The following is a 24,303-nucleotide window of genomic DNA, read 5'->3' as shown; positions in this document are numbered from 1 at the left end:
AAGCTCGAAGTCCCACACAAACTTGTTCAAGATTTGCTGCTTCCCTGCTGTCGTTCAGTTCTTGAAGTAACCAGCACAACCTTTGTCATTACCTCAGGAAACAACATTATGACCACTTTGATCATTTTGTTGTGCCTTTCTCTTCCTCAATCCTCTACAATGCTTGCCATAGCTTTAGTAGTTCTTTTGAAATGCATCACATCACAGGATTACCGTTCATCTGCTATTGCCTTGCCCTCCTTACTGATTACCCCATATCATCATAGAACTACAGTGCACAATCAGGCCCTTTGGCCCATCTAGTTCTTTCTAAAGACTATAATGCTGTCTACTCCCATCGACATGCATCTGGAACCATAGCCCTCCATACCCCTCCCATCCATGTACTTATCCAAACTTCTGTTAAATGTTGACATTGAACCTGCATCCGCCACCTCCTCTGGCACACTGCCGTTACTCTCTGAGTGAATTTTATCCTCATGTCCCCTTTAAACGTTTCACTTTTCACCCTTAACCCGTGACCTCTAGCTCTAGTCTTACTCAACCTCAGTGGAAAACGCTTGCTTCCTTTAGAATGAGACCCTCTTCACTATCATGAGCATCATCATTTTTATGCTATTTGTGCATTCACCACTCATACCTCTTCCGTCCATATCCCGATTGTTAACGTACAGTGAATAGGAAACAGTAAGGGTCTGCGCAATGACACAATAGTCATAGGCTTCCAATCACCAAGCAACCCTCTACTTTTACCTTCTGCCTCTAATTTCCGAGCCAATTTTCGATCCAATTTAGCACCTCAACTTGGATCCCATAAGTTCTAAGCAAAGTGCCAAATGGAATGTTATATGTTCTCATGCGTCCTCATGGAATGTTATATGTTCACATCAACTGCGCTATCCTATTACCTCTGAAAATTTCAGTCAGATTACATTCTGTCAGGCAGGATTTCCTTCCAACACACCATGTTTACTGTTCTTCATTAATCCCAACCTTTCCGAGTGTAGATTAATCATGTCCTGTAGAAATTTCTTCCAGTAATTTCCTTCTACTGACATTAGTCTCCTGAGACTGGAATTGCATGGTGCAGCCCCAATATCTTTCCTGAATAAAGGCATACAGCACATAACTTTCCTGAGAACTCTGCACTTTAACTCGGACACTACATGCGTATCTCGCGCCTGTCACTACTTGATTAGGGTTTGTAAATTGTGGGCATGCTATAAGACTATAAGATATAGGAAAAAGAATTAGGCCATTTGGCCCATTGAGCCTGGTCCAACATTTCATCATGGCTGATTCATTTTCCCTCTCAGCCCCGATCTCCTGCCTTCTCCCCGTATCTTTCATGCCCTGACTAATCACAAATCTATCAGCCTCTGCCTTAAATATATTCAATGACTGGGCCTCCACAGCTGCCTGTGGCGATGAATTCCACAGGTTCACCACCGTACGTTGATGCTGGAAGTGTAGCAACGCGTGCGGGCTTCCCCCAAAACAATCTTCAGTCTGTGTTGGCCGTAGACAGAAACGATGCATTAATTACACATTTTGATGTGCATGTGGCACAAGTTAATCGCTCTCTTTAATCCTTATCTGATTAATATTTCTTAATTCGATAAAAATGCCCAACTGCTTGCACAGTGCAGCGTGTATCTGACCCAGGAATTGAGTAACTGTACTGGGGTCTACCCAGGGTGAAGGTCAAACTTGCAGAGCTGCTGGCTAATAAATTACCTTTGTTGTCCTTGATGTCGACCATGGCCTGGGATTCGATCAACAGAGAGATGAGCTCGGTATTCCCATTGAGGGCAGCGTGGTGCAGAGCAGAAAACCTGCGGGAACAAAGAGCAAGGAGGAGATCAGTAGGCCACCAACAATTTTTGCTGCCTGTCCAGGGGGTCTGGTTTGTTTTAAAGAAGACTGTGCCACACAGACCATAATTCTCAGGTCTTGATCTATTCCTGGATTGCCAGGTCTTTTGTGGCTTAGCTCTATCTTGGCTGGGCTGAGAATCATGGCACAGATGACTGGAATTCATCCTCAGAAACGGAACACTACTGCACAGACCACCAGGTTCAGGAATCAGAATCAGAATCTGAATCTGAATTAGATTTACTCAGTGTCCACTTTATTCAATAACTCCTGTACCTAATAAAGTGGCCGCTGAGTGTATGTCCATGGTCTCCTGCTGCTGTAGCCCATCCACTTTGGTTTGACATGTTGTGGTTTGGAGATATTCTTCTGCACACCACTGTTGTAGGTTCACGAGGTTAATTCCCGGGATGGCGGGACTGTCGTATGTCGAAAGATTGGAGCGAGTGGGCTTGTATACACTGGAATTTAGAAAGATGAGAGGGGATCTGATTGAAACATATAAGATTATTAAAGGATTATGTGGGCACGTGGCCAAGTGGTTAAGGCATTCAACTAGCGATCCGAAGGTCATGAGTTCGAGCCCCAGCCGAGGCAGCGTGTTGTGTCTTTGAGCAAGGCACTTAATCACACAGTGCTCTGTGGCGACACTGGTGCCAAGCTGTATGGGTCATAATGCCCTTCCCTTGGACAACATCGGTGTCGTGGAGAGGGGAGACTTGCCACATGGGCAACTGCCTGTCTTCCATACAACCTTGCCCAGGCCTGTGCCCTGGAGAGTGAAGACTTTCCAGGTGCAGATCCATGGTCTCGAAAGACTAACGGATGCCCTTAATAATAGTAAGGGATTGGACACGATGTTGGGGGAAGTCCAGAACCAGTGGCCACGATTTGAGAATAAGGGGTAGGCCATTTAGAACGGAGTTGAGGAAAAACTTTTTCACACAGAGAGTTGTGGATCTGTGGAATGCTCTGCCTCAGAAGGCAGTGGAGGCCAATTCTCTGGATTCTTTCAAGAAAGAGTTAGATAGAGCTCTTAAAGATAGTGGAGTCAATGGATATGGGGAGAAGGCAGGAATGGAGTGCTGATTGTGGATGATCAGTCATGATCAGAGTGAATGGTGGTGCTGGCTCGAAGGGCCGAATGGCTTACTCCAGCACCTATTGTCTATTGTCTATTGTTGTAATGCGTGGGCATTTGAGTTATTATTGCCTTCACGTCACCTTGAACCAGTCTGGCCATTCTCCTCTGACCTCTCTCATTACAAAGGCATTTTTGCCCACAGAACTGCCGCTCACTAGGTGTATATCACACCATTCCCTGTAAACCCTAGAGACTGTGGTGCTTGTAAGTCCTGGGAGATCAGCAGTTTCTAAGATACTCAAACAACCCCGTCTGGCACCAGCAATCTTTTCACGATCAGTCTCATAGATCAGATTTCTTCCCCATTCTGATATTTGGTCTGAACAACAACAGAACCTCTTGACCACGTCTGCATGCTTTTATGTATTGAGTTTTTGAACATGATTGGTTAATCAGATAGTTGTATTTATGAGCAGATGTACCTAATAAAGTGGATTGTATGTTGTGAAATTTGTTGTTTTGTGGCAGAAGTACAGTGCAATATGTAAAATATACTGTATATTACAGTAAGAACTGTATATTAAAAAGATAAATAATTAACACAAAAAGTGAGCATAAATAATGAGGTGGTGTTCATGGGTTCATTGTCCATTCAGTAATCTGATGGCAGAGGGGAAGAAATCGTTCCTAAAACGTTGACTGTGTATCTTCAGGCTCCTGTACCTCTTCACTGGAGAAAAGGGTTGTAATGAAAAGACGGTTGTAACCACCAGGCTCTTGAACCAACTTGCAGACCTCTGACCCGACCTCAGCAATGGAACATTACAAACCTCCTCTTGCACTACCATGGACTTGTCTCTGCATTGAAGTCTTACACTGGATAGTCTTAATTTCTCTTCACTGTTGTATAATTTTTATTCTGTTTGCTGTCTGTACTGATGCGGCTGTGATGCTGCTGCATGTTTTTCATTGTACCTGTACCCTACCGTACTTCTGCACCTGACAATAAATCTGACTTGACTTGACCTGGAAAATCTAGTTTGGAACATGTGACTTGGAAATCTGCGGCTGATGACCAAACCCATGATTGGTGAAGTCTGAAGTCTGTGAGAGTGAGATCTCGGGGATAAGGACTGGAGGTGCAGAGATGGCGTGCCCTGGGTTTGGAGGACTGTCCGTGTGTGTGAGCCAGTGATGGGAAAGGGGGTTGTTTTGCAGTTGTTTTCTTGTTTTGTTTTCTTGTTGCTGTTGCTGCTTGTGTAGCTTGCTGCCAAGCACGGCGGGCGTGCTATGTCGGTGCTGAAGTGTGGGACGTGTCGAATGGGCTTCACTCAGCACATCCTTGGGTGTGCTGGTTGTTAATGCACACAATGCATTTCACTGTACGTTGCGATATACGTGTGATAAGTAAATCTGAATCTTGTCTCTGCGTTGAACTGATGCCGTGGTCTGCATCTATCAGGCACCTGGACTGGCTCCAATGATGAACTGGCTTCATGGCCTTGGACCCACTTCCATGAACTTTAGTTCTGAGTGCTATTTGTTTACTTTTTATCGTTTGCACAATTAGTTTCTTTTTTCGCACATTGTGTGTTTGGCGGTCTTTTTTAATGGATTCTATTTGTTTCTTTGTTTTTGTGGCTGCCTTAAGAAGATGAATTTCAGGGTTGTCTATAGTATACATACTTCGATAATAAATGTACTTTGAACTTTGAATCTAAAAGTCAGCTAGGATTAGAATGTTCCTGTTTGGATGCAGGCAAGTTCTCAACTACAATGTTATGCTTGCCAAAGTTAAGTAGCTGTTTTGAAGGTTAAGTCTGAGGTCAGAGATAAAGGGTGACTGTTACCTGTGGACTATACCCCAGCAGAGGAGTAATCCATCAAGAGACCTGCACTGCTAAGTTTTAGAGGACTTATTTTTCAAGGTTTTTTTCCTTCATTGTACTGTTCTACTTTCTAGATTCTACGTTTGTACTTAATCTTCATAGATATGGTAGTGGAGGTTTGGTATGAACCCAGATTTCTGGAGCTGTAAGACAGCAGCTCCAACTACTGCACCAACTTGTCCCCCCCAACCCTCAAATAATCAACAACTTTAGCAGGCGTTTGTTTGATAAGCTGTAGGCATTGTCCTTTGATAGACATTCCAAACAGCGTCATACACTGGATACGGTGTTCGTTGGTAGCCCACAATAGAGAACAACAGACATAATCACCGATATCATTATCACCACCGGCACCTCCTGTTCAACTGCTTGGAAAAACAACTGAGCTACTTTTAGCACTCAGTACTAGCAATTTGGCACAGTTGGACACAAGAACGGATTAAGGGAAATGTGGTTGGAGAGCGGTACAAAACCTGAGGGTGTCTCATGATAATAGGTTTCCCAATTAGACTTTCCACATTTGGCTCACTCACTGTGGAAAGCATCACAGCGGAAGCCAGTAGTCTTAAACATGGAGCTTTGCACTGAATTTCAGCAGGAATAAAGAGACCCGGCCAGTTCAAATAAATCAGATTGATAGAAATCTCTTTTCTCTCTAACAGGAATCACTTTGCTGGGGATTCCCAGTGTCTATAGAATCAGAATCTGGTTTATTATCACTGACAAATGTTGCGGAATTTGATGTTTTTGCATCAGCAATACAGTACAATATGTAAAAAAAATCATATAAGTTACAATAGGAAATGTATAAAAATAGTGTAAATATACAGCACAAAGTGTGGTAGTGCTCATAGGTTGGTTCGGTGCCTGTTCAGAAATCTGATGGCCGAGAGGAAGGAAGCTGTATGTTGAGTGTGTGTCATCAATTTCCTGTCTGCTTCCCTGATGGTAGTAATTAGAAGAGGACATGTCCTGGATGGTGAGGATTCTTCATGATGGATGCTGCCCCTCTGCAGACGTCCTCGATGATGGGGAGGCTAGTGCCCATGGTGGAGCTGGCTGAGTTTACAGCCCTCTGCAGCTTTTTCCGATCCTGCGCAGTGGCCCCTCCAATTCAGAATGCTGTCCATGGTACATCGATAGAAATTTGCTAGTCTCATTGATGACATAACAAATCTCCTCAAACTATAGACTTCTCCATAACTGCATCAATACATTGGACCCAGGATAGATCTCCAAAGATGATGACACACGGGAGTGTTAAGCTGCTCCCCCTTTCCACTGCAGACCCTCAGTGAGGACTGGTGTCTCTTGACTTCCCTTTCTTAAGTGCACATTCAGTTCCCTGGTCTCGCTGACACTGAGTGCAAGATTGTTGTTGCAGCACCACTCAACCAGCTGACCTACCTCACTCCTGTATGCCTCCTCGTCACCATCTCGTGAAATTGCTGTCTAATAATATGATAACCAGTTCCGTATAAGAGTTTTGAAGAAGGCAGTATATATTAACCAGGTTTGCTTTGCAAAATTATTGCTGGGAAGTGAAAGGATTGTTTCATTTAATAAGTGAGTACTCGCTGCATGCACTATGCTACTAGTTTTTACTTAACGTACAACAGGTTCCTGTGTGGAGAAGAAAACATTGCTGGCAATGTTTGCAACAGGAATTCTGCAGATGCTGGAAATTCAAGCAACACACATCAAAGTTGCTGGTGAACGCAGCAGGCCAAGCAGCATCTATAGGAAGAGGCGCAGTCGACGTTTCAGGCCGAGACCCTTCGTCAGGACTAACTGAAGGAAGAGTGAGTAAGGGATTTGAAAGCTGGAGGGGGAGGGGGAGATGCAAAATGATAGGAGAAGACAAGAGGGGGAGGGATAGAGCCGAGAGCTTTCAAATCCCTTACATACTCTTCCTTCAGTTAGTCCTGACGAAGGGTCTCGGCCTGAAACGTCGACTGCGCCTCTTCCTATAGATGCTGCTTGGCCTGCTGCGTTCACCAGCAACTTTGATGTGTGTTGCTTGAATTTCCAGCATCTGCAGAATTCCTGTTGTTTGCGTTTAAATTCACTACTGCGAAGCCTCTTCCGGTGATGCCTACACCGAAGAAGTTTAGATCCTCTCTTCGACGGGAGTTCAGTGAAACCATCTCTCACTGCTCCCCATCTGTAATTTCTTCGGCTCTTCAAGTCCTGACGAAGGGTCTCGGCCTGAAACGTCGACTGCGCCTCTTCCTATAGATGCTGCTTGGCCTGCTGCGTTCACCAGCAACCTTGATGTGTGTTGCTTGAATTTCCAGCATCTGCAGAATTCCTGTTGTTTGCGTTTAAATTCACTACTGCGAAGCCTCTTCCGGTGATGCCTACACCGAAGAAGTTTAGATCCTCTCTTCGACGGGAGTTCAGTGAAACCATCTCTCACTGCTCCCCATCTGTAATTTCTTCGGCTCTTCAAGTCCTGACGAAGGGTCTCGGCCTGAAACGTCGACTGCGCCTCTTCCTATAGATGCTGCTTGGCCTGCTGCGTTCACCAGCAACCTTGATGTGTGTTGCTGGCAATGTTTGGCTCAGTTCAGGTGCTGCCTTTGAGTAATCTAGAGACACACATGTATCATTGACAGGTGACTATGTGCAACATAGAAGGTTTGTGCTGGAGTGGCGGCCTTCACAATGCTAATATTCACATCAGTGTCACCAACAATATACATATGGTTAACTACAAGCCGAGGACACACAGTTTAATGGCCAGAGCACAGCGTTTCAGCTTTGACATTTTAGTCATGTACTGTATTAACTTGAAAAATCAGGTAACTGCAGATGCTGGAAATGAAAACAGAAAACACTGGAAATACTCAGCAAGTTAGGCAGCATCTGAGGAGAGAGGAAGAGAGTTAATGTTTCAAGTCAAAGGTCCTCCATTATCACAGTTCTAATGAAGGCTCCTTAACCTGTAACATTACTTTCCACAGATTTCGTCTGGTATGCATTTTATTGAGTTTGTGATACTGTCTACAATAAATAGAATAAATATAATAAATAGGCAACATACATCAAAGTTGCTGGTGAACGCAGCAGGCCAAGCAGCATCTATAGGAAGAGGTGCAGTCGACGTTTCAGGCCGAGACCCTTCGCCAGGACTAACTGAAGGAAGAGTGAGTAAGGGATTTGAAAGTTGGAGGGGGAGGGGGAGATCCAAAATGACAGGAGAAGACAGGAGGGAGAGGGATAGAGCCGAGAGCTGGACAGGTGATAGGCAAAAGGGGATATGAGAGGATCATGGGACAGGAGGTCCGGGAAGAAAGACAAGGGGGAGGTGACCCAGAGGATGGGCAAGAGGTATATTCAGAGGGACAGAGGGAGAAAAAGGAGAGTGAGAGAAAGAATGTGTGCATAAAAATGAGTAACAGATGGGGTACGAGGGGGAGGTGGGGCCTTAGCGGAAGTTAGAGAAGTCAATGTTCATGCCATCAGGTTGGAGGCTACCCAGACGGAATATAAGGTGTTGTTCCTCCACCCTGAGTGTGGCTTCATCTTTACAGTAGAGGAGGCCGTGGATAGACATGTCAGAATGGGAATGGGATGTGGAATTAAAATGTGTGGCCACTGGGAGATCCTGCTTTCTCTGGCGGACAGAGCGTAGATGTTCAGCAAAGCGGTCTCCCAGCAACATTGACTTCTCTAACTTCCGCTAAGGCCCCACCTCCCCCTCGTACCCCATCTGTTACTCATTTTTATGCACACATTCTTTCTCTCACTCTCCTTTTTCTCCCTCTGTCCCTCTGAATATACCTCTTGCCCATCCTCTGGGTCACCCCCCCCTTGTCTTTCTTCCCGGACCTCCTGTCCCATGATCCTCTCGTATCCCCTTTTGCCTATCACCGGTCCAGCTCTCAGCTCTATCCCTCCCCCTCCTGTCTTCTCCTGTCATTTTGCATCTCCCCCTCCCCCTCCAGCTTTCAAATCCCTTACTCACTCTTCCTTCAGTTAGTCCTGACGAAGGGTCTCGGCCTGAAACGTCGACTGCACCTCTTCCTATAGATGCTGCTTGGCCTGCTGCGTTCACCAGCAACTTTGATGTATGTTGCTTGAATTTCCAGCATCTGCAGAATTCCTGTTGTTTGATAATAAATAGGCCTTCGTTTCTGATCTGCCATTCATGGAGGTGTAGCGGTTAATGTAATACTATTAGCTGTAAGATCAGCCCCTCAAAACTAATCAGTAAACTCCAAGACCTGGGCCTCTGTACCCTCTTGTGCAACTGGATTTTGGCTTCCCTCACTTGCAGACCCTAGTCAGTTCGAATTGGCAAAAACATCTCCTCCACAATCTCCATCAGCACTGGAGCACCACAGGGGTGTGAGCTTAGCCCCCTGGTCCACTCGCTTAACACCTATGACTGTGTGGCTAAGTACAGCTCCAACACCATTTACAAGTTTGCTGATGACACCACTGTTGTGGAACGTATCAAAGGTGGTGATGAATCACCATAGAGGAGGGAGGTGGAAAACTTGGCTGAGTGGTGTAATAACAACAACCTCTCACTCAATGTCAATAAGACCAAGGAACAGATTGTAGATTTCAAGAGAGGGAAACCAGAGGGCCATGAGCCAGTAATCATTGGAGGATCAGAGGTGGAGAGGGTCAGTAACTTTAAATTCCTGGGTGTCACTATCTCAGAGGACCTGTCCTGGACCCATCATATAAATATTATTCTAAAGAAAACACGACAGCACCCCTACTTTCTCAGGAGTCTGTGGAGATTCAGCATATTGTCAAAAACCTTGGCAAACTTCTTTAGATGTGCGGTGGAAAGTGTGCTGACTGGCTGCATTACGGCCTGGAATGGGAGCACCAACGCCTTCGAGTGGAAAATTCTACAAAAGGCAGTGGGTTCGGCTCAGCACATCATGGGTGAAACTCTCCCAACCATTGAGCACATCTACATGAAACATTGGCCGTTATATTTGCATTAACTAGCAGGTGCACCTATTTAAGTTGCCACTGAATGTGGACCAGCCACAATCCACTGGAATGTGACACTTACTGGCAATGTGTAGGAGACCACATTTCCAGCAGACACAGAACCCAGAAAAATGGGTTGATTCAGACATGGGATCCACATTACCAAGCAGTGACACAATAGACTGATATCTGAGCAAGAGACAATCTGCTGGAGGAACTCAGTGGGTCTGGTAGCATCACTGTGGAGAAAGGAAATGTCGACGTTCCATATTACCAACATTACTTTGGACAGTTGCAATGGATATCTAAAGTTGCACCTAGAGTACTTCTGACAAACTAACAGTGCGTAGCTTCGTGTGTTTAATGGGATTGCCATGATATCATGGTGCAATTTCTACCACAAAATAGACAGTGATAAGGAAGGCAAATGGAATGTTAACATTCATTTTGAGAGGACTAGAATATAAAAGCAAGGATGTAACGCTGAGGCTTTGTAAGGCATTGCTCAGATTGCATTTGGAGTATTGTGAGCAGGTTTCAAAGGTTCAAAGGTACAACTTAATGTCAGAAGAATGTATACAATATACATCCTGAAATGCTTTTTCTTTGCAAACATCCACGAAAACAGAGAAGTGCCTTAAAGAACGAATGACAGTTAAACGTGAGAACCCCAAAGTCCCCCCAACTCCCCCCCCCACACATAAGCGGCAGCGAGCAACAAACCCCCCTCCCCCCACCGGCAAAAAAAGCATCAGCACCCGCCACCAAGCACTCAAGCGTGAGCAATGCAATAGCAAAGTCACCGACTTGCAGTTACCCCAAAGACTTCACATTTCATCCGGCATTTGACATACCACAGGTTCGCTCTCCCTAACAAGGGAGAGGGAGGCGTCTCCATTTTCTACCACTCCTCATCTAAGAAAGGACGTGCTGACGTCGGAGAGGGTCCAGAGGTAATTCACAAGAATGATTCCGGGAATGAATGGGTTAATGTATTAGCAGTGTCTGGTGGCTCAGTGGTGTTTAGAAGAATGACAGGGGATCTAACTGAAACCTATCAAATATTGAAAGGCCTAGATAGAGGTTGTGGAAAGGATGTTTCCGACAGTGGGTGAGTGCAGGATCTGAGGGCGGAGCCTCAGAAGAGAAGGACGTCCCTGTAGAACAGAGATGAGGAGGAATTTCTTTAGCAAGAAGGTGGTGAATCTGTGGAATTCATTGCCACAGAGGGCTGTGGAGACCAAGTCATTGAAGTATTTAAAATGGAGGTTGATAGTTTCTTGATCAGTAAGGGTGTTAAAGGTTGTGGGGAGATTGCAGGTGAATGAGGCTGAGAGAGATAATAAATCAGCCAAAATGGAATGAAAAAGCAGTCTCAATGGACCGAATGGCCTTGTTCGGCTCCTATCTTTTTTGGTCTTAAAATATCCTACTTTGAAAGAGCTACAGAATAATAAAATGGACCGGAGGAGTAACTTCTTCAGGCAAAGGGGGGAGGGGGGCGTGTATATGGAATAAACTGCCAAAGAAAGTTTTGAGGCAGGTTCAATGTCAGCCTTTTAAAGACATTTGGATAAGTACATTGATAGATCCGAAAGGCTTACAGCAGGGGTTCCCAACCAGGTGTCCACAGACACCTCGGTTAATGTTAGGGGTTCATGGCATAAAAAATGTTGGGAACCCCTGGTTCAGATAGGTATGGGTCAAATGAGGGCAATTGGGACTAGTGTAGTGGGTGGGCAACACACAAGGTGCTGGAGGAAATCAGCCAGTCAGGCAGCATCTATGGAGAGGAATAAACAATCAACGTTTCAGCGTGCGACTCTGGAAAGGAAGGGGCAAGAAGCCAGAATAAGAAGTTGGGGGAGAAAGGAAAGGATTTCCAGAATCCCTTGTGTTTATATTTTAGGTTAGTGGGCACTGTTGCTGGTATTAAAGAGATGGGCCAAAGGGCCTGCTTTCCACACTGTATGACTTGTAGCGACACAAATGATGATTCTGTCGAAGTATTAACTTATTATATCCAGCACAGGAAAGAGGGTTAAAATGGTCAGAGACGGTCACTATGGCCTGGAATAAATTACCTTAAAAGAAGCAAAACCAATAACTACTTGCAAGGTAAAGTGGATGTTTATTTAAAGGAACGAAAATGTCAAGCTGTAAGAAAAGAACACGAGGAGTGAGTTTACGGGCAATAATTTTCAAAGAATTGACAAAGGCAAGTGGTCTGAACGCTTTGTCCTGTGTCAATCTCTGATGCACGATATATTTATGAAATCATAGCGTTGCTTGACGGAAAAAGCAATACAGTATCACTTTCCTGAACTTCAGCCATCAGATGCAACAGAATGATGTGCAGGCAATCGGTCCCAATAGATTCTTTTCCATCCAGCGTATTCCTCCTCCCTTTGGTTACTGGGCACCAGACACAGCCCTGCTCTGTGTGTAGAGTCGCACTCTGTAAGCTTTAGCCTCGAGAGTCACCTTGCTGGGAGGACAGCCAAGACAGACTACTGTACTATCCGCTCCTGATGATCACACACTGGCAATGACCTGCCTTGACAAGTGGATGGCTTACTTTGACTTACTTGTGGAAAGGGACGTTAAATACACATCTTTGTTTGGTCTGCATGGGATAGGACCTGGTGGTGAAGGCCAACAGTTCTTTGATGAAGGGAAATATCGACTGTTTATTCCTCTCCATAGATGCTGCCTGACCTGCTGAGTTCCTCCAGTATTTTTTGTGTTTCTCTGGATCTCCAGCATCTGCAGAACGTCTTGTGCTCCTTGCCACACTGCCTGCATTTCTCAGAATAACGAAGAATGTGGAATCTAGCTCAGTACAAATCCTTTGTCCCACAGTGTTGTGTTGACCTTTTAACCTACTCCACAATCGACCTAACCGTACCCTCCTACAGAGCCCATTATTCCTCATTTTTTTCTGGCATCATTGTACTTATTTAAGGTTAATGGCCGGTGGTATAGTGGCATCAGCACCAGACCTCGAGGCAAGAGGTACTCGGCTCGAATCCAGCTGGCCCCTTGCACGCTTTCTATCCGTACTGGGTTGACCTTCGTAAAAAACAGACAACTGCTAATGAAATGGGAAAGAATGCCACCCGATGCGCTACAAGGTGTGAAAATGAACAACTAATGTATCTTTCTATCCCAACACACCCAACCGTACCTGCCAGGTACTTACAATCTCCTGCCTCTCATATCTCACCAAAGTTTCCTTCAATCATCGTAAAAGGATGTCCTCTAGTATTAGCCATTGCTGCCCTTGGAGAAAGATACTGACTGTCCACTCTGTCCATGCTTCTCATAATCTTATAGTCATAGTCATAGTCATACTTTATTGATCCCGGGGGAAATCGGTTTTCGTTACAGTTGCACCATAAATAATAAATAGTAATAAAAGCATAAATAGTTAAATAGCAATATGTAAATTATGCCAGGAAATAAGTCCAGGGCCAGCCTATTGGCTCAGGGTGTCTGACCCTCCAAGGGAGGAGTTGTAAAGTTTGATGGCCACAGGCAGGAATGACTTCCTATGACGCTCTGTATTGCATCTCGGTGGAATGAGTCTCTGGCTGAATGTACTCCTGTGCCCACCCAGTACATTATGTAGTGGATGGGAGACACTGACCAAGATGGCATGCAACTTGGACAGCATCCTCTTTTCAGACAATACCGTCAGAGAGTCCAGTTCCATCCCCACAACATCACTGGCCTTACGAATGAGTTTGTTGATTCTGTTGGTGTCTGCTACCCTCAGCCTGCTGCCCCAGCACACAACAGCAGACATGATAGCACTGGCCATCACAGACTCGTAGAACACCTTCAGCATCATCCGGCAGATGTTAAAGGACCTCAGTCTGCTCAGGAAATAGAGATGGCTCTGACCCTTCTTGTAGACAGCCGCAGTGTTCTTTGACCAGTCCAGTTTATTGTCAACTCGTATCCCCAGGTATTTGTAATCCTCCACCATGTCCACACTGACCCCCTGGATGGAAACAGGGGTCACCGGTACCTTAGCTCTCCTCAGGTCTACCACCAGCTCCTTAGTCTTTTTCACATTAAGCTGCAGATAATTCTGCTCACACCATGTGACAAAGTTTCCTACTGTAGCCCTGTACTCAGCCTCATCTCCCTTGCTGATGCATCCAACTATGGCAGAGTCATCCGAAAACTTCTGAAGATGACAAGACTCTGTGCAGTAGTTGAAGTCCGTGGTGTAAATGGTGAAGAGAAAGGGAGACAAGACAGTCCTCTGTGGAGCCCCAGTGCTGCTGATCACTATGTCGGACACACAGTGTTGCAAGCACACGTACTGTGGTCTGCCAGTCAGGTAATCAAGAATCCATGACACCAGGGAAGCATCCACCTGCATCGCTGTCAGCTTCTCATACACCTTGAGTAAGTCACCTCTCATCTTCCTTTGCTCCAAAGAGAAAAGCCCTAGCTCACTCAACCTATCTTCATAAGACATGTTCTGCTAAATCTCCTTAGCACCCTCTCCAGAGTTTCCAAGTCCTCCCTATAATGAGGCGACCAGAACTGAGCATAATACTCCAAGTGACGCTCAAGCCTCGCTCTGTGAGGTTTTGTTTTCGATTGAATCCTGAGCTGTTGAGTGAAAGTTGAAAAATCAGATCAGCAGTCATGAATTCACTGAGTCTAGCAAAACGGCCTGTTCCCCAATCAGAGTGAACTGCTTTTAACCTGCATGTCAGATACAGAATAGTCAATATATGTTGGTACTGCAGCAGAGTCGTTGCTATAGCAACTTTTACGCTAAGCCCTGATGCTTTGATATAGATTTCTTTTACTGCAATCCAGTTCTGGGAAACCAAAGCAGACTGGCTTATAAGGAGACGGTCAGAAGTTCATAAATTATTACATATTACTCTTTCTTGCTGGTACTCTAAAAATAGATTAAGCAAGTTTAGGAAATCTGAGTTAGTCTTTGCCTAATTCATTTATTTTTGTACTTATAGTAAATTTTATGCATTGCACATTACTCCTGCAGCAACCAACACATTTCAAAGATTCAAGGTACATTTATTGTCAAAGAATGTATAAATTATGCAACTTTGAGATTTGTCTGTCTGGGGTAAGAACCATCTCTTATTTATTTTTATTCCCCCCCCCCCGTTTTTTTCTTCTTCTCTCTCTGTCCCTCTCACAATCACTCCTTGCCTGCTCTCCACCTTCCTCTGGGCTCCCCTCCCCCTTTCTTTCTCCCCAGGCCTCCCGTCCCATGACCCTCCCCGTTCTCCATCTCCATATCCCTTTTGCCAATCACCTGTCCAGCTCTTGGCTCCATCCCTCCCCCTCCTGTCTTCTCCTATCATTTTGGCTCTCCCCTCCCCCTCCCACTTTCAAATCTCTTACTATCTCTTCTTTCAGTTAGTCCTGACGAAGGGCCTCGGCCTGAAACGTCGACTGTACCTCTTCCTAGGGATGCTGCCTGGCCTGCTGCGTTCCACCAGCATTTTGTGTGTGTTGCTTGAATTTCCAGCATCTGCAGATTTCCTCGTGTCTGAGGTAGTGTTCATAGGTTCAATGGCCATTCAGAAATCGGATGGAAGGGGGAGGAAGTTGTTCTTGAATCGTTGTGTGTGACCTTCAGGCTTCTGTTCCTCCTCCCTGATGGTAACAATGAGAAAAGGCTGTGTCCTGGGAGTTGGGGCTCCTTAATGACGGATGCTGCCTTTATGAGGCATTGCTCCCTGAAGATATCCTGGATACTATTGAGCCCATGATGGAGATGACTACATTTACAACTCTGCAGCTTATTTTGACCCCTGTGTAGTAGACACCCACCCCTCCCCATCATACCAGATGGTGATGCACCCAGTTAGAATGCTCTGCATGGTACATCAATAGAATTTTGCACGTGTATTTGGTGACGTACCAAATCTCCTCAAACCCCTAATGAAATAGAGCCTATGTCATGCCTTCTTTGTAACTGCATCAATATGCCAGGTTAGATCCTCAGAGACGTTGACACCCAGGAACTTGAAATTGCTCAGTGTTTCCATTTCTGATCCCTGTTGTATGTTCCCTCATCTTACTCCTTCTGAAGTCCACAATCAATTCCTTGGTCTTACTGACGTTGAGTGCAAGATTGTTGTTGTGACACCACTCATCTAGCTGATATAGTTTGTTCCTGTATGCCCTCTTGCCACCACTGTGCAATAATGTATATAGTTTTAAATACTCTGAAAGGCATCATTAAGCTGGAAAGAGTGTAAAGTATTGCCAGGACTTGAGGGGCTGAGTTACTGGGAATGCTTAGGCAGGCTAGAACACCATTGGAACACTGGATTCTGAGAATCAGAATTAGGTTTATTATCTCTGAAATACAGTATATGGTGAAATTTGTAGTTTTGCGGCAGGAAATAAATCCTTCCTCTGCACTCTGTACAGGGTATCTCACCTTTTCATTCCCTCCGGTAATCTCCCATTAGCCATCTCCACTCCAAGAAAAAAAATAAATCTAGCCAGTTGTTCCTCCTAACTAAAATCCTCCAGATTTACAATACACTCAAAGTTTCATTAGTTACCTTACCACAATGGTGAGTTCAGATTCATTTATTTATCACCTGTGCATTGAAAGATAGAGTGAAACGCTTTGTTTGCGTGAACAACCAACACAAGCTAAGGATGTGCTGAGAGCTGCCCACAAGTGTTGCCACATATTTTGGTGCCAACATAGTGTGCCCTCAGTGTTCAGCAGAACAACACATACAGCAGCAACAAGGCAATAACAGCAAAACAAGTCCCTTTCCTCCCTCTCACCAACACACCCACACACCCTCTCAATTCCAGGATTGGCCACCTTCGGGCCTCCAGCTCCAGTGGTCTCACAGACTTGCAGACATCAGCCTCCGATGTACCCAGTGGACTTGCAGACTCATTGGCATTAGGCCCCTGACTTCCAGACAGGCCGAGGCATGGCTTCAACCATTGGGCCTTGATTTCTGGACTTGCTGACTTCAGCTGTTGACCTTCGGGCTTTGACCTTTGGCATCTACCTCAGGACTCACTGATCACAGGGGACCCTGAATTTCAGGCCTCGAACTCCGGACTTGCATGAATCTCCAATTGCGGGATCTTGGGAGGAGACTCACCAATTTTACCAAGTTCACTATGCACTTTACGAAGCTCAGTCTCCTAATTGTGTTCAGGACTAGCAACGTAGACTTACGCACACGATTCAAGAGAAGGGAGTAGTTTCACCTGGTGCATTGGATTAATTATCCCACACTCAACATCATGGGAGTAGGCAGTTTAAATGGTTTCAACATAGACTGGATGGGCCAAAGGACCTGTTTCCATGTAGTACTTCTCTCAAATCACTAAAGCACTCCAGTCATTTTTATTCTATTGTTGCTTGGGGGTCCTGAGGACACTGCCTCAGAATGGAAAGGTGTCACTTTAGAACGGACAAGAGGAGAAATTTATTCAGACAAGGGGTGGTGAATCTATGGAATTCATTGCCACAGAAGGAGGCCAAGTCATTGGGTGTTTCTAAGGTAGAGGTTGGTAGGTTCTTGATTAGTCACGACATGAGAGGGAAATGGATCAGTCATGATGAAATGGCAGAGCATTCTCAATGGGCTGAATGGCCTAATTATGTTCCTATGTTTTGTGGTCTTATGGTCTTATAGTTTACAATGCTACATAAGGTCAGTTCAGAGAAGTTCATTGGCTACAGACATCATGAAATGGATGAAGAATAAAAAAAAATCTTACTTAAAATGCAAGTCTGCCTTTACAACCTTTCAAAATGCAATGTAGAATGGAAATTAATTGTCCATTTATACAGTGTTCCACAAGGCTCAAGATTCTGAGAGTTAGCTCAAGTACAGTCTGTTTTTTGTCTTGGGGTGTATCTCAGAGGAGGCCAAATCTTACAATGGAATGTGCCCTTCTGTTCCACAACATCAAAGCTGTGGGAAATGAAAATGTGACATAGTACTCAGTATTGTGCATTTTCTCTCCTCTTCACTTGCCTGCGTCATAGGGTCTTCGAGTAGTACAGTACAGAAAGAGACCCTGTGGTCCAACTAGTCCATTCCCACCAAGATCTGTTCCAACCACTCCCATTTGCCCATATCTCCCAGCCAGCGTCTTTTAAATGTTATTTCTTACCAGTCTTCCATACATTTTGTTCATCCATTACAACATTGTGGAGGTATGATTTCCACATCAAGTGCTTTTTATTATTTATTTATTTATTTAGAGATACAGCCCAGAACAACCAGCCACACCAGCCCATCAACCCACCTATCTAACCCTAGCATAATCACAGGACAACTTACAATGACCAACTTACAATGGTTAGTTAGGAAAATTCAGTCGCTAGGTATACATGGAGAGGTGGTAAATTGGATTAGATATTGGCTCAATGGAAGAAGCCAGAGAGTGGTAGCAGGGAATTGCTTCTCTGAGTGGAGGCCTGTGACTAGTGGTGTGCCACAGGGATTGGTGCTAGGTCCATTGTTATTTGTCATCTATATCAATGATCTGGATGATAATGTGGTAAATTGGATCAGCAAAGTTGCTGATGATACAAAGATTGGAGGTGAGGAAGGTTTTCAGAGCCTGCAGAGGGACTTGGACCAGCTGGAAAAATGGGCTGAAAAATGGCAGATGGAGTTTAATACAGACAAGTGTGAGGTATTGCACGTTGGAAGGACAAACCAAGGTAGAACATATAGGGTTACTGATAAGGCACTGAGGAGTGCAGTAGAACAGAGGGATCTGGGAATACAGATACAAAATTCCCTAAAAGTGGCGTCACAGGAAGATAGGGTCGTAAAGAGAGCTTTTGGTACATTGGCCTTTATTAATCAAAGAATTGAGTATAAGAGCTGGAATGTTATGATGAGGTTGTATAAGGCATTGGTGAGGCCGAATCTGGAATATTGTTTTGGTCACCAAATTACAGGAAGGATATAAATAAGGTTGAAAGAGTGCAGAGAAGGTTTACAAGGATGTTGCCGGGACTTGAGAAACTCAGTTACAGAGAAAGGTTGAATAGGTTAGGACTTTATTCCCTGGAGCGTAGAAGAATGAGGGGAGATTTGATAAAGGTATATAAAAATATGATGGGTATAGATAGAGTGAATGCAAGCAGGCTTTTTCCACTGAGGCAAGGGGAGAAAAAAACCAGAGGACATAGGTTAAGGGTGAGAGGGGAAAAGTTTAAAGGGAACATTAGAGGGGGCTTCTTCACACAGAGAGTGGTGGGAGTATGGAATGAGCTGTCAGATGAGGTGGTCAATGCGGGTTCTTTTTTAACATTTAAGAATAAATTGGACAGATACATGGATGGGAGGTGTATGGAGGGATATGGTCCGTGTGCAGGTCAGTGGGGCTAGGCAGAAAATGGTTTGGCACAGCCAAGAAGGGCCAAAAGGCCTGTTTCTGTGCTGTAGTTTCTATGGTTCTATGGTTCTATGGACCAATTAACTTACCAGCTGGTACGTCTTTGGATCGTGGGAGGAAACCAGAGCACCTAGAGGAAACCCACCGCTCACGGGAAGGACGTACAAACTTCTTACAGATTGTGTTGGAATTGAACTCTGAATTGTGAAGCTCCAAGATATAGTAGTGTTGCACTAAACACTACGCTATTATGGTACCTCAATTTTTTTGATTTGGGTGTATTATCTGACTTTGGGATAAAATTGCTTTCCCTACGTTTGTAAAAATGGAGCACGCTTGTTGCCTGGGGCAGTCTATGCAGTGTAATGTATAATGAATTGGAAAATCTGCTCGTTTGGGATGACCAGAGCCCTGGGGTGATGGGTTGTCGGAGTTTTACTGAACATCATCCAATTACTCCCATTAACCCATCTGATCTGGCCTCATGCTATCACTAATATTCCCTTTCTCCATTCCATTCCTCAAATTTTCCAAGCAGTCCAAACCAAACGAATACTGAAAGGCCTGGATAGAGTGGACGTGGAGAGATTGTTTCCATCAGTAGGAGAATCTAGGACCCCAGGCCACAGCCTCAGATATTGGGACACAGAGATGAAGAGGACTAATGTAAGCTGCAGAGAGTTGCAAAGTTAGTCAGCTCCGTTATGTGCACTAGCCTCCGTAGTATCCAGGACATCTTCAAGGAGCAGCACCTCAGAAAGGCAGCATCCATCATTAAGGCTCCCCACCACCCAGAATATGCCCTCTTCTCATTGCTACCATCAAAAAGGAGGTACAGAAGCCTGATAGCACACACTCAATGATTTGGGAACAGCTTCTTCCCCTCTGCCATCCAATTCCTGAATGGACATTGAACCCATGAACACTACCTCACTACTTTTTTTGCACTATGTACTTAAGTATTTAATATATACTGACTGTAATTCACAGTTATCATGTACTGCAATCTACTGCTGCCGCAAAGTTAAAAAATTTCAAAACATACTCTCGTGATATGCCGATACTGAATTTCTTTAGCCAGGTGGTGGTGAATCTTTGGAACTCATTGCCACAGATGTCTGTGGAGGCCAGGCCTTTGGGTACATTTAAGGCAGGTTTTGGATTGGTAATGAGGTTAAGAGTTATGGGGAGAAGATGGAAGAATAGGTTTGAAAAAATCAGCAACAATTGAATGGTAAGTATATTTGATTAGATTAGATTGGATTAGATTCAACTTTATTGCCATTGTGCCGAGCACAGATACAAAGCCAATGAAATGCAGTTAGCATCTCACCAGAAATGCAAAGAATAGTGTTATTTACAAATAACTTAAGTGCTACAGCACACAAATATAAAAGTACTGAGACAGTACAATATGGGTGCAATACTGCTTAGCGCTGTGATGTGAGGTTCAGCAGGGTCACAGCCTCAGGAAAGAAGCTCTTCCTGTGCCCGCTGGTGCGGGAGCGGAGGCTCCTGTAGCACCTACCGGATGGGAGGAGAGTAAAAGTCCATGGTTAGGGTGAGATGCATCCTTGATAATGCTTTTCACCCTGTCCAGGCAGCGTTTATGGTAGATGTTCTCAATGGTGGGCAAGTGGGTGCCAATAATCCACTGGGCAGTTTTCACCACACGCTGGAGTGCTTTGCGGTCTGATACGGGACAATTGCCATTGGGTGAATGGCCTAGTTATTTTCTTATATTTTATGGTCTTATGATCATTCTTTTCTCCAATTTCTCTATAAATTAAAGCCCATTTTTTTTGTTCTTTTTATAAGGACATAAGACATAGAAGCTAAACTAGGCCATTCAGCCCATCGAGTCTGCTCTGCAATTTGATCATGACTGATTTATTTTCCTTCTCAATCCCATTCTCCTGCCTTCTCCTCACAATCCTTTCTATCTCTGTTGTGAGGAAGGGTCCTCAACCTGAGTCATTAACTTTCTCTTCAGATGCTGTTTGACCTGCCGACAGATCCTAGCATTTTCTGCTATTTTTGTTTCAAACATCTGTAGTTTTATTTTTAAACTTGATTTTCCTTCTGGGTAACTAGTCCAGTAATGTAAACACTTTTGCACCACCAGACCATAAGACCATAAGGCAGAGGAGCAGAATTAGGCCATTTGGCCCATTGACTCTGTTCTGCCATTCCATCATGGCTGATTTATTATCCCTTTCAACTCCACCCTCCTGCCTTTTCCATGCGACCTTTGACCCCCTTACTAATCAAGAATCTACCAGCCTCCGCTTCAAATATACCCAATCATTTGGCCTCCACAGCCATCTGTGGCAAAGAATTAAGCAGATTCACCACCCTCATGGTGAAATATTAGTCCCACTAGTTCAATAACAAAACACTGCAACTAACTTCTGACCGAATGTCGACATGAAAGTAAATGTAATGCCTTGCCTCACTTTGTGTTGAAGAGCAGTGGGTAGGACGCTGAAAGGGACTCCCTAGGTCCCTCTGGACACCATTCGCAGCTCAGAAAGTCGGTGTGAAATTGAGAGGGCAAACATTTCCCAAGAAACATCTCATCATTAAGATTCAAGATTGTTTAACGTCTTTTTCAGTACACAAGTGTAAAGGAGAATGAAATAATTGTTTCTCTGGATCCCGTATAGCACAAAAAAAAACACAATAAGATAAAGAAACTAATAATAAAAGCAAATATAAATACAAAAGATAGCTTATATACGTTCTTAGCTTGTTTGTATGTCTATAAAGTGCCTGTACATAAGGTGACTGACTGGAAATGATGCAGAAGTGGTGGTGGGTTAGGGGGTGGATGTGTTGGTTAGCTTTATTGCTTGGAGAAAATATCTGCTTTTGAGTCTGGTGGCCCTGGTGTGGATGCTACGTAGCCTCCTCCCTGATGGGAGTGGGACAAACAGTCCATGAGCAGGATGGGTGCAATCCTTCGTGACGTTACCGGCCCTTTTCCGGTACTTTCTGTAGATACGTCCTTGATGGTGGGGGGAGGAGGTGGGTAGGCTGATACTGCTGGTTCTTTGGACAGGTTGACTACCTGCTGTAGAGCCTCCTTGTCCACTGCACTGTAGTTTCCGTACTATGTAGTGATGTAGCTTGTCAGGATGCTCTCTATGGTGCATCTGTAGAATGATGTGAGTACAGATGTGCAAAGTCCAGCTCTCTTCAGTCTCCTCAGAAAGTAGAGGCATTGGTGAGCTTTCCTGATTGTGTAGGATGTGTTCTGGGACCATGAGAGGTTGTGCGAGATGTGCACTCCCAAGAGTTTGAAACAGCTTTCAGTTTCCACTGCTTTTTAATTGCAATATTAAATGATGTGATTTCAATCCTGAAATACTTTTTGTGCATTTAAAAAGCTGCCATTCCACTGAAGTGAACACATCACACTTCTTGCCATTTGCAGCACTATATTCCGCTGCCTTCAGGGGTGTCACTTTCCAAATGAAAAAAAATTCTAGTTGAGATAAACCTCTGCTTTGAAGTTATAAATATTCCCTTTTCCCAGAGCTGGAATGTGACCAGGCTACTAAATTGAGCAGGTCACTGAGGAATGCTGGGAGATTGTGACTCAGTGTTCAGGGTCAACAAGAAAGCAAAAGGTCAAGTTCAAAGTTCAAAGTAAATTCATTATCAAAGTACGTACTATATATGTTACCCTGAGATACATTTTCTTGCAGGCATTTACAGAACAAAACAAAATACAGTAGAATTTTCAAGAAAATGTACATAAACAAAGACTGACAACCAAGGTGCAAAAGAAGACAAACTCCGGAAATAAATTTTAAAAATACCGAAAACATGATTTGTAAAATGTCCCTGAAAGTATGTCTGTAGGTCATAGAATCAGTTCAGATTGGTTTCATAGAGCTACTGAGCACAGACACAGCTCCCTCTGCTCATGCTGATTATTAACCACCCACTAATTCTTTCTTTATTTCCAGCCTATTTCCACTCTTACACCTCTGCAACTTAAAACATCTGTGATTTCCATCTCTTTCTGGTTCTGATGAAACGTCAAGCGGACGGTGTTGCTCCTGTTTTTCTCTACACCTACAGCACTCTTTGTACTCTTTTTGGTACCCTTATTTAAGAAAAGGGCAATGGTGGCAGTCCAAAGGGAGGTTCACCAAACTGGTTCCTGGGATGAGACATTTGTTTTAATATGAGCACCATTTGGGTGGAAGATACAAAAGCCTGAAAGCACTAATGTGCTCAAGGGCAGCTTCTATCCTGCTGGTATAAGAGGATTGAATGGTTCCCTACAATGATATGATGGACTCTTGACTACAATCTACATTGTTATGACCTTGCTCCTTATGGACTGCCTGCATTCTACTTTCCCTGTAGCTGTTACTTTTGTCCTGCATTCTGATATTGTTTTCCCTTCCCCTCCTGTCTTCTCCTATCATTTCGGATCTCCCCCTCCCCCTCCCACTTTCAAATCTCTTACTAGCTCTTCTTTCAGTTAGTCCTGACGAAGGGTCTCGGCCTGAAACGTCGACCGTACCTCTTCCTAGAGATGTTGCCTGGCCTGCTGCGTTCACCAGCAACTTTGATGTGTGTTGCTTGTTTTCCCTTGTACTGCCTCAATTCCCTGTGATGGTGGTGTACTGGTATCCGCGTCCGGACTTTGGAACAAGTGGTCCCGGGGTTCGAATTTAGCCGGCTCCTTGCATGCTTTCCATCCGTGCTGCATTGAGCTTCGAGCTAGCAACTTGGCCTCGTAAAACAGACAAATGCTGAAGAAACGGCTGTCTTAGTGTCACCCTAGCTGCTACATTATAACGGCGCATCACCCCGTGCATTACTATTTACAGGAAAAGAAAGAAATACAATAGAGTTAATGAAAATTTATACTTAAGTAAAGAATGACAAACAACCCGTGTCCAAAACAAGGCAAGCTGCGCAATTAAAAAAATATATCATTAACATTATCCTTGTGTGTTACGTTGTATGATGTGGGTGATCATGGTCTTTCTGTGACCATGATTGTTCTTGGCAAAGTTTTTACCATTTAAGTGGTTTACCATTGCTTTCTTCTGGACAGTGTCTTTACAAGAT

General features: G+C 44.3%; 1 protein-coding gene across 4 annotated transcripts in view; it reads right to left on the bottom strand.

The window, feature by feature from the left end:
- The window catches only part of caskin1 (CASK interacting protein 1), a 740,245-nt gene that overhangs the window by 201,250 nt on the left and 514,692 nt on the right, over positions 1–24,303 (bottom strand). For all 4 annotated transcript variants that reach the window (XM_063059322.1, XM_063059323.1, XM_063059324.1 and 1 more), the window contains exon 3: positions 1,738–1,835. In XM_063059322.1, coding sequence (XP_062915392.1) covers positions 1,738–1,835 — 98 coding nt within the window. The remainder of the gene's footprint in view (positions 1–1,737; positions 1,836–24,303) is intronic.

Source organism: Mobula hypostoma, chromosome 9 (assembly GCF_963921235.1).
Source record: "Mobula hypostoma chromosome 9, sMobHyp1.1, whole genome shotgun sequence".
Taxonomy (NCBI): domain Eukaryota; kingdom Metazoa; phylum Chordata; class Chondrichthyes; order Myliobatiformes; family Myliobatidae; genus Mobula; species Mobula hypostoma.
This window is presented reverse-complemented; position numbering and strand designations above follow the sequence as displayed.